The sequence below is a fragment of the Triturus cristatus genome, chromosome 3_2 (genome assembly GCF_964204655.1).
Source record: "Triturus cristatus chromosome 3_2, aTriCri1.1, whole genome shotgun sequence".
Lineage (NCBI taxonomy): Eukaryota > Metazoa > Chordata > Amphibia > Caudata > Salamandridae > Triturus > Triturus cristatus.
Genome location: NC_140584.1, coordinates 445,730,866 through 445,746,392, shown reverse-complemented (window position 1 = coordinate 445,746,392; position 15,527 = coordinate 445,730,866). Strand labels below are relative to the sequence as shown.

The 15,527-nt window shown below is 42.7% G+C and overlaps 1 protein-coding gene across 4 annotated transcripts in view; it reads left to right on the top strand.

Annotated features, from left to right (window-relative positions):
• The window catches only part of UEVLD (UEV and lactate/malate dehyrogenase domains), a 367,733-nt gene that overhangs the window by 149,448 nt on the left and 202,758 nt on the right, over positions 1-15,527 (top strand). For all 4 annotated transcript variants that reach the window (XM_085648047.1, XM_085648046.1, XM_085648048.1 and 1 more), the window contains exon 3: positions 12,018-12,083. In XM_085648047.1, the coding sequence (XP_085504173.1) occupies positions 12,018-12,083 (66 nt within the window). The remainder of the gene's footprint in view (positions 1-12,017; positions 12,084-15,527) is intronic.

Genomic DNA, 15,527 nt, shown 5'->3' with positions numbered 1-15,527 from the left:
TGGGCAATCTTGAATAAACATATTTTTTGCCCACGTAGTCAGTTTTAATGCACTTTTCACGGTAGAGCACTGCACATCTTTTTTGAGTCCTCAAGTGTTGTTATATACACTGAGCCAGGAAACTGTTCTAGCTTGGGATTATTTGGTCGGGCAGCCAAGAGGGCCGGCTGGCTCGCTGCTATGGGCCCAGACCTCGATCCCTTAGAGTCTCAAATGACGAAGCTCCGCCAATACGGGTGGGCTGATGGACTCTTTGTTTCTGGCCTGGTGATATACCAACCATTTGTAGAGACTCTCGCTTTGTTCACGGCATCTAGTGACTTTTCTGTCTGTATGTTTGGACTTAAGACCTTCTGTTAGTTTTTCTCCTTTTAACAGCAGCCTTAGAAGGATATTTCCATATTCTAGCTGCACTATGATAAATGCCTGGACAATAGTTGTTAGAAATGGGGTTTCTAGTTGGCTAGGATATACACCATAACCAACAACTCTAGGCAGGGCAAGTCAGTTAAATACCAAAGAAAACCTGTGCTCACCCTCTGGTAGCTTGGCACAGAGCAGTCAGGCTTATCATCAGAGGCAATGTGTAACGTGTTTGCGCAACACGCTAGCACCGAAACTTAATGAACACACCTCAACACACAGGATTAAATAAAAATCCATAGTATATTATACATAAAACAAGACCAAAATGACATAAATCATAAATACTATGCAAATCCTGAGATCTTACTAGTTATCCTGGCAATGCAAGATTCAAAACATACATTATGAAATCAGTGTATGAAATGCAGCAGTTAGGTTAGAGGCAAAACACATCAGTCACCACATATCACCAGTAGTACATAAATCACGTAATATCACCATAAACATTTCAGCAACAATAAGCCCATATAGGTACAGAAACCCCATTACTCCTATTGGTGGTGTTATAGTAATCTTTGTGAGCCTGGTTAAAAAAGATGGTTTGCTGGTCTAAAACATAGGCCACAGGAGTACCTGCATGCCTACTATAAGTGATACAGTAATTTTAGAGGCAGTTCCAAAGGCAACCCGTTTCTACTTGGGGTGGGGGGCTGCATCAATAACTCCCCCTGTCATGCCCCCTCAAGAGGATAATATGCCCCCAAAATGCATCACCCAGGTAAGGGAGGGCACAAACTGGAGAATTTCGCAGGGAGGCCTCGATGTGCCCCTCCCGTTCAGAGGAGGGGAGTGCAGCTGCCAAAACCCCAGAGCGGTCCTCCTTTGTGAACATGAGCCGCCTGCCATACGAGCATGGGACAGCTACCAAACTTCCTCGGTCCCGACTCACCAACAGCAGTCCCGTGGGCCCAGAAAATATCTGCGAACTACCCAAGAGGGCAGGGCAAACCTAGACAATGAGTAGCCAGGCTCAGTGGCTTGTGAGGGTTACATAGGGAGGCGCTGCAGGGCCGAACCCACAGCTCCGTCACGCCAACAGCACCCGTACTTCAGACTGGAGGTAGACTAAGGGCTCACCACGCGCTTCACTGAGGAAACCGTTGTCGCGGAGTACACGCCTTGGGTCCAGGAAGGAAAAAAGTGCTCTACACGTCCTGTCCCCCAGAGAGTCGGGAACATGTAGTAGCGCCTCACTACGCGGTGGTTTGAGAACACCAGCAGCAGAGGTAGCAGTGCTTCACCATGCGCTAACAGGGGCTTCTCCCAGAAAGTGCCCACACTGCAGGTTTTGAGGGTAGACAAGGCACTATCCTGAAATCCCCAGAGTTCAACAAAGATTTTAGCCTGATAGAATTCTTTGAAATCCTAACAGAACAGGGAGGGGGCAAGCCCACATGTCCCTGGAGAGCACAAAGAGCAGGCAGGTAGGCAGCAGGCCAGCACACTAGTTTCCTTGACCAGAGTGCTGTTTCTCCAGCAGACAAGCATGTCACCACAACAAAGTAAATGGTCCCTATGCCGGTTCTTCCTGGCAGCACAGCAGTCCTCTAGCAATGTGCAATCTGTAGAGCAAGCAGCGACTGGTTAAAAGTCCATGCAGTGTCTAAAATCATGAGGCCAGAGCCCCTGAGCTTATACTAAAAAATGTCTTTGTTCAAGGGGGGAATTCAAAATGAACCCTTTCAAGTGCACAACAATCCCTTTCAATGCAGCCCTGGCTTCAGACATCAGTTGGGGTTAAATCCTTTGTGTGAGGGCAGGACACAAGCTATACAAATGCGAAGTGTGAGCACCCTCTCCCAACCCAGGAAGACCATTAGTATGCAGATTAATGCAGGTTTTACCCCTGTCACATCCAGCCCTTCCTGTGTGGTGGATGTATGGAAAGTATGCACCATGTTTAGCTGTCGCTCAGTCCTAAACATGTATTTGAGTCGGGCTGCAAAGCACAAAGAGTCCTACGCACAAAGAATTGCCCACTTTCTAAAAGTGGCATTTCTAAAATAGTAATGTAAAATCCAACTACACCAGTAAGCAGGATTTATCACTACCATTCTAAACATACCAAACATGGCAACACCACTCCTTTTTGATGATAAATTACCACTTAAAAATATATAAGGAAATTCACAATTCTAGTCTGAGAGGTGAGGCCTCACAGCAGTGGGAAACAAAATAGGCTGTTTCTCACTACCAGGACATTCCACACATAAAGGCACATGTCCTACCTTTTACTTACACAGCACCCTGAGCATTGGGCTACCTAGAACCTACTTTATTAGTGATATGTGTGTAACAAATGGGGAGGTTAATTTTTTCTTTTTTTAAACATCTTTTTATTAGACATAAACATGAAATAAAAGCAGTTGGCAAGTAGTTTTAAATGCCAAGTCAAAGTGTCAGTAAACTCTTCACACAGGCTCTGCAGTAGCAGGCCAGAGACAGGTTTGAATGCCTACCTCTGTGGGTGGCACAAGCGGTGCTGCAGGTCCACTAGTGGCATTTAATTTACAGGCTTTGGGTATATGGTATACTACTGTACAAGAGACTTGCATGTAAATCAAATATGCCAAATGGGTGTAAACCAATCATTCCATGTTTTTGGGTAGAGAGCACGTGCACTCTAGCACTGATTAGCAGTGGTAAAGTGCCCAGAGTCATGAAGCTAACAAAAAGGTTATAAAAACAGGCTGAGGAAGGCAAAATGTTTGTGAATAACCCTGCAAAAAAGGGCCAAGTCCAACAGTGGTCATTTGAGCAAACGCCGACAGTAGCAAAATAATTTTCATCACGTTCCTCAGCATTCCGAAACAGAGGCTGGTCACAGTTTTAATCTGGTGGTCAAGTCACAGTTTAGAATTGAGCCACATTCCCAAATACAAGATGTAAGAGACGACCCAGGAATCTCTAATTTCCTTTTAAGAAAAAAAGAATTGAATCAATTGAATGTCTTTTGTATGTCCTTTGAAAATTTGAAGGCAGAAACACTATTGCTTAATTGCAAGATCTTACCCTTATATGGCAGAAGTAAAATATTCATACCCAAATTAGAAATACAAATTGCCTATTGGGTATGGTCCAGAAACCCATTATGAAAGGATTCTCCTAGATTGTTCATCACCTTGTTTCCCTGTGGCACCAACAAATGCAACTCCTGCTCTCGATTATGTTTATTATAATTGATTACAAAACCACTATGAATACCAAGATCTGGAGGTATTGAAATTAATCTTGAAAACCTTTGAGAAAACATCAATGGATACTTGAGAACCTCTTACTAAAGGGGCTTGAAGGGCCTCATGAACACACCGTACTACGATATCTCAGCAAAAATTGATTGAAGGTATGAAACCCAGTACTGTTGGGACTGGGACAAACCGAGATCTCCCTTTAAAGATAAACCTGGAGGTACCAAATATGAAGATAAAAAAAATTAAAAACTAGTAATTATTCCAGAATTGGCATGTGCAACTTTTCAATGTAAATGCACAAACAGCAAAAAGTAAAGTTAGGCCGGTACCAAAATCATACTTCAGTTAGTCCTCCACCTATCAAGTCAAACATTATGGTTGCACAGAAAGCGATAATAAACTCAAAAAGAAAAGCATATATTGAGAAACCTACAAAATCCCTGAAAGATGAACAGTAATCCGTAAAATATGATTTATATGTCCTATTCACATATCTAGCAAAACACCCCCTGACTTGGTTGAAACTCAAATATTATGAACAAGGAGAGAAAGCTGGATAATTAGTGGTGGTGTGAGGGCCTTGGATGTTTTCTAGATTGACACCTCGAAATATCAGTGGATATATTTGAGATAGAACCGTTTTAGGGTATCCACCCATAACTTCCAAAGCATCACTCATGTTATGATGCACTGGAAAATATAAATTTTCTATTTCTATCAGTGGCTGCAATCTGTATACCGCAGAGATGGAAGACTGTCCCAGATTTCACAGCTTGATGGTTTGGAAAAGGGAAATGATCAAGACAGAAGTATAGGAAAGATCAGTCTTTAAGAAAATATGGGCCACTTTATAGCCCGCCCACTAATGTCAATGCTAGCCCTCGCAAATTGACAACAAGATTGTTTGACAGCATTTGCCCCAAACTATTTCTTCTCAGAGTCATAGAATGAGAAGAGTCTTGTAGCTGTGCATGGCCACTGGGAGGCAGATTAAGATATAGGACACACTGCGTATCCTTTTTAGGTCTCGCCTGGTGTTGCAGCGCAATGCGCTACTCGCTGGGCGAGAGATTTTGTAGGAGAGTAGATTTGAGAAGGGGACTTGAAGCCCCACCCTGTATTTTTATTGGCTGGTGTCACTGTTTATGCTAAACGATGGCCTGCCATTGGAAATTAGGGTTTTTTGATGACGCCCTTTCGCCTCTGATCCGGACTTTATCTTTATGGGGCCATTTGTTTCTAATTAGAAACACATGGCCCCATAAAGACAAGAGATCGATGCTTGTTATCTTGTAGTGCCAGGTGTTTTGTTCCCCTTAGAGAGGAAATGCATAACTTTTTGATCTTGCTTATTGTCCCTAAAGCCGAATGCAAGCCTCAAAGTCGGAGCTGATGCTCATCCGGTTAAATAGTTTTTCGGGTCCATATTATATATAGCTTCATATAGTGGTATTAGTTGGCATCCGAATGCTCTACAAGTCGACATGTTTAGGTAAACCTATTTGCTAGGTTTTTTAAATGGTCTCCATCCTAAACTATTGACCGATTCTTAGGAGAGTTCTAGAAGACGCTCTGAAATGGTCTGGCAGCATACCTCACTGTTCCTGCATTTAGTAGTATGACGATTAGGGCGTCCGTGAATGAGACTGTCGGCGCTTCCCTCTTTTCTCTGCTTTTAGAAATAATTGTGCATGACCAAGTGTTTATTCGGTGCCTCCCTCTAGACTAGCCGAAAGAGACCTCGTTTTAAATGTTGTTCCAAGTGTTGCGTCACGTGGACTCTGATTTTTGAGCCTGGTCAGCCGGTCTCATACTACGGTACTTTTGTGTGTGTGTGTGTGTGTTCGCACGCCCCATGTCAAGTCAGACATTTGAGAGCAGGAAGGGTGACTCCTGGAAACGCACATGTCTAGTGCTGCTGCTTTTGTGGCGTGAGCTGCCTGATTCCGGATAGCCTCATTCCTTTATTACTTTTCTAACTGCTGTTTCACTAAAGGTGATCACTTATGCTTATGGCAGACCTGGCAGGAAACAAACGCCACGCGCTCCTTAAGTGCTCTGTCCTGATGCTGATTCCTGAGGGTTCAGTGAGTATCTGGCGTATTTTATGCTGTATTGTAGGCAGGGCTTGTAAATGATCTCTGCAGCACTAATCTGCGGGGCTTATTAATGTGTGACCGAGGCGACTGACCGGGATTCATGCATGTTCCTTCAGTGCTGCTCCTCGTGATCTGAGCGCAGTATGCCCTCGAGTGTGAGGTAGACTGTACCTGTGTGCGCTTGTATTTTTTACAGCCCGTGCATGTTTTCCTCTTCTTACGATAGACCTTACCACCTCTACACCCTACCTAATGAAGATAACAACCATCCGAGAGAATGCGCCCAAGACCCACCCATCTTTTACAGACCCCTTGGTTGCAGTTACAAGTGCAAGGCGAGCTGTTTACGTTGAACGAAAGCAGTCCTTCCTGTCCTTGCCATTCTGTCTAAACGCTGGGCAGTTCTATTAATAGACCCGTGAATCATTGCAGAGTCAGCAGTGTGCTGCAAGCATCTGCAGGTCACCGCTGTGTGCATTTGTGAAGCATGTGCTCACTTATGATGATGTGTAGGTCGGCATTGTGTGCAGATGTTTTGTAATGTACTTCTGAAGTTTGCGAAATACTAATCTATAATACAGCACTTCTTGCAGGTGAGCTATAATCATTCGAGAGTCAAAGTGTCAGGCGTGTGTTTGCGCGCACATGCCATAGTAGTTTATACGTCTGCGGTGGTGATGTGCTAAAAACGGTTAATTGGTCATCTGCGCCTTTTGGGAAGGGGCGGGGGTGGGAGGGCTTTTAGTTTGTGTATGCAGGAATGTTTGTAGGCTTTACATTAGATTGGCTATTCGGATAGAGCCCTAGCATGGCCCCAGAGCTTCTCTCTCCTCACCCGCTTAGATGAGGGTTCTGCAGGTCTTCATAGTCTACCTACTTATGTTCAATATATAACTTGCATATTGCCTTTAACTGTCATATGAACCTGCATCCATTTCTGACTTCAGAATAGTTAAAAACAATGCAATACCAGAATGTGGACACATTCATTGAAAGTGTCATGCCTAGTCAAATAACAGCTACATGAACATGTTGCAGTAGCCCTCCTGATTTCTTAAGTATTTATATAGGATACCAGCTAACAGTCCAGTCCTGGCGTGGTGTTTCTATTGTCGCGGACCAGTTCAATGATCTGCCTTCAGTCTCTATATTCAGTTGCAAGCATTCGTCATGCACATCTGATGGGCACAGAGTTTGATTGTGATTCATTTACAGGAATTTTAAACTTACTTGCATCACTTATTCACTCTGCATGTGCTGTTTAATATTCGTGATGTATGCACATTAATATTACGTTACTGTAAACTGTGATGCACACATACATAGTTCTACATTGAGAAACATTACATCACAGGCTAGCAGACAGCTACTTTTAATCCAGAGTGTATGCTTCTAATTATGTCACAATCAAGTTATCATTCTTCACACTTACTTTATTTAGTCTTAACCTCTTCTACTTGGTTTATTTGAACCTCTGAAAGGACTCCTGTTGTTTTCCAAACACCCTGAGAATCCAACCTCTGAGAAATGTCTCTCCACAGTAGATTAAGCATTTTTCAAATGATAGTGGATCAAGTTTCACTCCTCCTTCAGCTAGGCCACTTATTTTTTTTCTGTAGGAACACCTTAATGGATAGATACTCAAACCTGAAAATGCATACAGTTTGTTGAGTGTATAAAAGGGAATGTGCCTTTTTGTTTTTAAAGATCACACTTTCATATTTCCTCTACCACATCTCCTTCTGCCTTTTCCACAGACGTCTCAAATGGGAGATCTAAGAAAATACCTTGACAAAAGAAGCATTAAAAATGCAATAGGTCTCGCCTTTCATTAAGTTAAAGCCATTTGCTTTGCTTTACAATACCATTAGCAAAGCAAATGGCTTTAACTTAACCCCTTCCATGCTCATGACGGAACGGTTCCGTCATGAGCATCGGTTGAGCTGTGCTCATGACGGAACCGTTCCGTCATGGCCCCGCCCGCGCTCGAACCCTTCAGCACCGCGGAGGAATCCGCGCAGCGCTGAAGGGGTTAATCAAAGTCGAGACCTATTGTATTTTCAATGCTTGTTTTGTAGGCTGCTGCATATAATTATATGTCTTTGCTTAGGGTCTGTTAACCGTTACTCTCTCCTTATTCCCCCATCCCCTACCAGTCTCTTTCTCTTCTATAAATATTTCACTGAAAATATTTACTTTTGAAACTATTAGGACAGTTTAAATAACATTTTGTCAACAATGTTTGATTTAAGTAGGTGTGATGGATTGTCACAGACATTAAGTTGATGTGGGGTTCAATGTCTAATTGGAATTATAACACACTACTAGAACTGGGACCTGTTGCAATATTCCTTTAATTTACTTTCCTTTTAATACTTCTTTATCTTTAGAGGGCTAGTTAGCCCTAAAAGGAACGCTGCAGTACATTTATTCTATAGCAAATGTACTGATATTACTGATGTTAGTAAATGTTGTTAGATTGTGAAGAAAGGCTTAAAAAGCATGTAAAGCGTTTAGGAACAAGATCAGGGTGTGGCCGTTTGCACTGGAATGCGAGTAGCTATGTCCAGAAAATAAATTTGCCCTGGATGTAAAAACACTGTGGATTGTATGGGTGGCATGCAGGGACATTAGACTCTAGATAAGGGGTGAGCAAAGCTGGCAGAACAGGACTGCAACATTTCTGGATGGTATGTATGTAAGAGGAGTTAGCAATATTAATGATGTTCACACATTTGTGATGCTTTCTCTTCTAAAATAGAGAGAATGTGACTCTTGGAACCATAGTACCCAAGATTCCATAGTTTACAGAATTCAAGATGTGAGTCCCAACCCACGTAGCTTAGATGGGGTTTCAGGTGGTCTGGGGATTAAGGGATTATGTTAATTTAAGAGAAGGGAAAATAGCTTATTAGTAGTCATGGGTGAATTAATAGCAGTCTTGGGAGAACTAACTGTACAAAGTGGAGAGTGATATACAAAACCTCAGTTTATTTATTTATTTATTTGAGGTTTTATGGAGCGTGAACGTGACCCGTTAGGGTATCAGAGCAGTTTACAGGGATAACAAGTTATGTCAGGTTAGACACAGGCAAAACACAAGGATGGGGATTAGGAAATTGACTACATTAGGACAAAAGGCAGAGTTATATACAATAATCAGTACAGTACCATAATCAGCAGAGCGACATGGCTATAAAAAGAGAAAACCAGCAATTGTATATAAGAGGGGACATATGATAGCAATAGGCAGAGAGAACCAGCAGAACATTAGAAGGAGCGAGAATTGGTACACAGCAAGGGCCAAGCAGTACAGGAGATTATGCACAGAAACAAAAACCATGACAAAAGGCGGTATGCGCGACAAAGGAGAGTTATTGGAGGAATTTGCTCATTAAGAAGGTTTTAGCTTGCGTTTTTAAGTCTGACAGAGAAGGGATTCTTCTCATGGAGGATGGTAGCAAGTTCCAGACTCTTGGTGCAGCCCCAGAGAACGCTCGGTTATATGTTTTTTACTTGGTCTCTGGCGGACCGGAAGTTTTAGAATCTCCCAGATACCACGATTTCCTGGGCGAGATATGCGGGGGAGTTTGTGTACAACGCTTTGTGTGTGATACAGGCCAGCTTGAGCTGGATTCTGTCTTCAAGAGGAAGCCAGTTTAAGGCCTTCAAATGTGGTGAAATGTGGTCAATTTTTTTTGAGCCAGATGAGAGTCTAGCTGCTGTGTTGAGGCAAGCTTTTAGAGGGGCCATGGAAGTCTTTGGTAGGCCAGATAGGGTAGAGCAGCTGTATTCAATTCTGGAGACAACTAACGCCTGAACTTCTTTTTTTAGGTCTGCAGTATCAAGGAATGGTTTAGTTTTCTCAAGTAACACAGATGGAACCTGGCAGTTTTGGCCATCGAGTTGATGTGTTCATGCATATTCAAGATGCTGTCCAAGGTTATACCGAGAGATTTGGCAGAATATACTATGGTCGGTGTGCAGTTGAGTGCTGTGATCGAGTTAATCCATTCCAGGATGTCATTGGAGTTTTTAGGGGTGGGGGGGGGATTAGAAGGAACTCTGTTTTTTGGGCATTCAGTTTGAGCTGGTTGTTGGCGAGCCATTGAACAGTCAGTTTCAGGGCGTCATTCAGATAGGTAATCTCCTCGAAAGTAGAGATTTTGATGTAGATCGGAGAATAATCGGCGTACTTGTGGAAGGAGATGTTGGCAGTGCGAAAAATTTCAGCTAATGGTTCAAGGTAGAGATTGAAGAGGGTAGGGGACAGAGTAGAGCCTTGAGGGACACCGATTGATAACAGGGAAGGAGCAGATAGGTTGCTGTTGACTAAGAATATCTGGGTGTGGTTCTGGAGAAAGGAACAAAACCATTTGATGACGGTACCTCCTAGACCCATCCTGTGTTCGAGGCGTTCAAGAAGTTTCTCGTGGTTGACTGTGTCGAATGCCGAGGAAAGATCCGGAAGGATCGAGAGACCGTTTTGCCTTGGTCAAGGGCTTGGAGAGCATCATCTACGATGTGAAGAATAGTCGTTTCAGTGCTATGCCCAGGCCTGAACCCAGATTGGAATTTGTCAAGCAAGTTGAAATTACCGATATGTTGATTTAGTTGTAGCTGCACACATTTCTCCTGCACTTTTGCAAGAAGAGGAATATTGGAAATTGGTCTGAAGCTGTCTGGAATTGCTGGATTCAGAGTGGGTTTTTTAGGATGGGGATGGCTTGCCCGGTTTTCAGGGAGTCAGATATGGACCGTGCAGAAGGGAAACATTGATAATTCTTGTCCAAATGGCAACGATGAGTAGGGAGGTCGCTGCCAAGTAGTTGGAGGGGAGAGGGTCGTGGAAGTGGGTATTCGGTTATAAGGCGATATAATTTTCGAGATGGAATGGTCATCATATAGTTCGTAATTGTACCAGTGAGCTTTGTTTTTGGGTGTTGCCTGGGGGAGGGGGGGGGGGGGGGCTTGGGAGAGGAGAAATGGGTCCCGGTAAGAGGAGGAGGGAAGTTTGAGGTGGCATTAAGTTCGTTGCCTAGAGAGTTAATTTTTTGTTGTAAAGAAGGAGGAGAACTCATCACAGGTATTGGGGATTTTGAAGTTTCTTTGGATGACTTAGCTAGTTTGTTTGATTGATGTTTGACTATTTCAAAGAGTTTGCGGAGTCTAGTTCTTGGCGTTTTCCAGTTCTGATCTGAAGAACTCTTTTTGGGATATGAGGATGTTCTTGTCGTAGGTATTTCTGGCCTGACGGAGAAGTTTAAGTTGGGAGGCTGAGGGGTGCTGTCTCCAGTTTCTTTCTGTAAGTCAGAGAGCTCCCCTTTCCCTATTGAGGGGTCAGCTGAACCAGGGGTTTTTGTTTTTGCTTTGGGACCTTATGAGCTTTAACCGGGCCAGATCATCCAATATGTCAGACATAGTCTAGTTGTGGTAGGAGGAGACGAAAAGGGGGTATTAATTATCACAGGGTATGAAGTGGCGCTTGCCCAGTATCGTGGATTTAACAAAATGAAGGTTATCGATGAGGTGCAACAGGAGAGGGAAAAACCCCTAAACCCTCAATTCTGGACAGAGGTCCGTCTATATATAACAACAGGTCCCGTGCACACGCATATGAGTAGATGCAACAATAAAGGTAATCGTTATTAAGAATGATGCCAAAATGTTCTTTCTTGAAGTGTTGATTTAATGGTGTGTTGCTTCACATGCTGGCCTGTGAAGCAACACGCCATTAAATCAACACTTCAAGAAAGAATAGTCTAGTTGTAGTGCTCTGTGAGGTCGTTAACCTTAGATAGATTTGGGGGGGGGGGGGAGGGTTGCAGGTCGATCTCGCAGCGAGCAGTCAGCTTCTCGAGCTCAGTGGTGCCCATACTCATGAAGCAGATGCCCAATGATAATGTGTCATTTGTGAGGGGCTTACTGCCACAGCACAGTCTGAACTGGCATTACCGTGGATAAAAAGAGCTAGTTTGACGATCCGGATATGTATACAGAGGGAAACCGCCCATCTGCCTCATGGGCACAGCTAAAGATCTTTCTCCTGCTTGACCTGTTTCCAAACCTGTCTGAAGTACATGTGGATAAATGACAAGCAATTGACTGAAAGACTATTTTACTGTATAGCAGTTTTTGGTTAAAAGCTAGATTTTCAGTGTGAAAATGTCAGTGGTTTATTAGTGCCTATTTGCATTGAAGGCTTAAAAGACTGTTTTGAATTGGAATTTTTTTAACCAGTAAAAATTAATTTATATATTTATATATATATATGGCCTTACACTTTGATTTCCATTTTCAGCGTTTAAAGATGGCTCCTTCAAGCACCTTCTGAACTGTAAGGGTACCATTCCAACAAAGTATCAGGGTAAGTACTTCAGGGACCTCTGACAGAACCATCATTTTTCAGTTTGTGTTCTGCAGACCAAGCCAGTTGTCAGCCAGTTTACAGTACTATGTTATGGTTGATAGAAAGAAGACTGTCTTTTGCTAAGACAATATAAGCATTTTAAGGAAATGTTGTGAGCTATAAGCTCAGCTTGCATTACTGACCCTGGTTCCAATATGAAAACATGTATACATGTTTGCAAAGTTAACAATGTCCGGCCATATAGAATGCTTCCTATAACATGCTGACATTTGCAGGAGAATAAAAAGCAAGTCTGTTAATTGTTTTAAATGCAGAATAGGTATAAAACCATTATTAGCAACATCCAAAAATATGTATTGGGGGAATCACATTCTTAAAGTTACAAAACTGTAACCACAGGCCTCGGACCGTGAATGGATGCAGATTTACAACTTACAGAAATTCCGAAAAATTTACAGAAGTAGTCCTGGAAGCCACACTCCTAGCAATCCTTTGTGAGTTCCATTTTGCATGAGCAAATACTTATGTGATTTTGTGCGCCTGCAAACATCTGTAGCGCAAGTGCAAATTCACTTTTTTCTTTTCTTTTTTTCTTCAGGGCTTAGGGGAATATTTTCATCCTGGAGAAAAAAGAAACTCCTTTCTCCTGGCTTGCAGTTATTTTAGAAGTAGTTGAAATCCCTTTGCACTCTGCAAAAACGTTTATTCCTGCCTTTGTCAGGAGTACATATCAGACCTGTTTTGGACCCCATGAGTAGATCTACTTACATGAAACTCTTCTCCAGCTTTTGCAGGTATAAGCCAATCTTACATGCGTAAATAGCTTTCAGAATCGAGCTGTAACATTTGGACTGACAAGGCATTGCAAGATTCATCTAATTGTGAAATGTAAACCAATCAATTAGCATTTGGTATATGTTCGCAATTATTTTTAACAAGGGAATTGAAACCCAGTGAGATGAAGTGATTTGCCCAAGAATTGCACACTGTGGTCAAGTGGAGAAGATCACACTCTGGGGGGTCTTTTTGACCCTTGGCTGGCTTCTTTAAGCATGACCCTTTCTCAGAAAATGGAGAAATCGGGAAAAAGTATAATTAGACTGAACTCTTCTGTAATCAGCATAATTAATGCACTGGCACATTAGATCCGTACCATGATCAGAATGCAGGCCTTGTCCCAACCCATTCATAAACATAGTCTTGCGAATATTCAAAGATCTTAAATTGGACATAAGTATAATGATAAAGGTTGCATAATCAAATCCTTGGTAGAATACAGAGCCTGACAAAATGCAAGATGCACCCTGGCATAATCAGAGAGGGTGTTTTAATGAGCACAGTGCCATCATTTGTTGCCTTGCTGCATGTCCTGAAATGGGACTAGATTTTGTTCTTAACAGGGTAAGCACATTTCTGAAGCATTGATTCCGTTTAACAAGCTGATGTTTTATACAATTACACAATTGTTGGATTTGTAGATGGTGAATATTTAAAAAAAAGTTGAGATGTTATGATTTTGTTGACAATTGCAAAAATTGCTTGTAACGATTGCTTGCCTTCTAGCTGTTCGAAAATGAAAGTGCCAGAAATACTTTTTTTATTGATTTATGATAGTAATGTATGTGTACGGTCTTGGTGTTCCTTGAGCAGATCTTGAGGTGATCTCATAGGCTGCAGGTCACAGAAAGGACATTCTTGTCTACCACAAGGGTTTCTGAAGAATGGTGTAGGCCCTTTTAGGGCCTGGGCACAAATTTCTTTTTTTATCCAACTCTATTTTTTTATGTGATGATAAACTTTCCACCATGTTCAGCTTTCGCTGGTAAACAGTATAGAAGTATAACAACATTGTTACAGACAAGGTATCAGGTCCACCATAAACACTAATCCGAGGAAATTTCCAATACACTCGTCACATTGAGCCCAACCCAAAGTGATTTTACTGTTTACACCAGATCGCTGCATTTTTCTTATGGCAGCCCCTGGTCTCGTATACCGTTGTTTCTTGCTGAGCACTCCAGTCCACCCCACAATGCCGTCGAGACAGCGAGGGAGGTCTGGACGATTTTCACCTACCAGCTATGTCTTTTTTTTGCCACCATGGTGTCCACTCCCAAATACACTTAGTCAGCCCATGTGCCTCCCACTCCATCAAAAATGCCCAGGAGGAGTGACTTTGATGAGAATTCCACCTCCCACCCCAGCAGGGCACAATTTGAGAGATATCTGTTGAGGGGAGGCGAGGCAATCAAACTGCTTGGGAAGAGTGGGTGAGTTCAGGCAACTGCAACTAAAAGAGCTACGAGATCTGTGGGAGAAGCACCTTACCTTAGTGGCTTCTGTTGTGTTTTTCTGCCATCTTCCCAAGAATAGAAAGTAAGTTATTGGAAGCATATGGATCCAAAACTAAAAACAGATTCCAATTAAGACCAGATCTCCTTCTGATGTTTTAAGTTTAGCTTGTTATGGTGAGATGGTGTTGAAAAATTCAAGATTGCTGAAACGTTGTAGTGTAGGCCTGTCCTGAGAGATCCACCTTCTCCGGGTGACGGCTGCACATAGGTGGTTCCAGTTTTTTTTTCCCCTTTGCATGTGTTCGCCCTGCTTGACTGTAACATCTTGTCACCTTACAGAGTCTCAATGCTTTGGTGACCGGGACTGTTTGGCGTGTGGTTCTTAGTGATTCTTCACCATAGAACAGGGATCTTGAGGGCAGTGTTTGAAGTATCTGGCCCAAAGTTTTGGTCAGAAGTCTGCGGCCAGTGCTAAAAAGATCAGCAGTGCAGAATACCAAGTCTGCATACTCTTAAATTCATATTGTACCTCTTTCCACGCCCACTCTTCCCTGTAATCTCACTCTTGCATGTTCTTTTGCATCCCTCCTCTCTTTGTCACTGTTTTTCATCTTTCTCCTCTTTTCCCCCTTTTGTGTTTTTCTCACTGTTGTGGGTGAAAGTCTGGCCCCACCTGCAACCACGAGCTCAAATTAACCACTGCATGAGTGGGTATATATTCAGCAGGATTTCCTCCTGTTCTGTACCCTATATCAAAGGGTTCACTCTGGAATAAGAGGGCCTATCAAATGTCCTTGCGACCTCTGGAGTTTCATGGGAGTGTGTGATGACCTTTGAATCTTGCTGCCTGCTCCTGGGCTAGCTGCTCCATCCTGAGTTTATAAGCCACTCAGTAGCAGAACAGCATCTACAAGTGCCTCCTATGGGACACACTTATTGACCTAAGCCACAGCTTTAGCAAATGCATAGCAACTTGGATGTTTTCCTCAGGACTTTTCTTTGCTTCCTAAATGATATTGGAAACTATCATGAAATAAATGTATCAAGTGTTAGGCTCATATGAGAGAGAATGGTTTCCATCAAAATTCTTTAGGACCCTTTGTCAGTCTGTGAAGCACTTATAGATGTATCATGTATGGGGTCACCC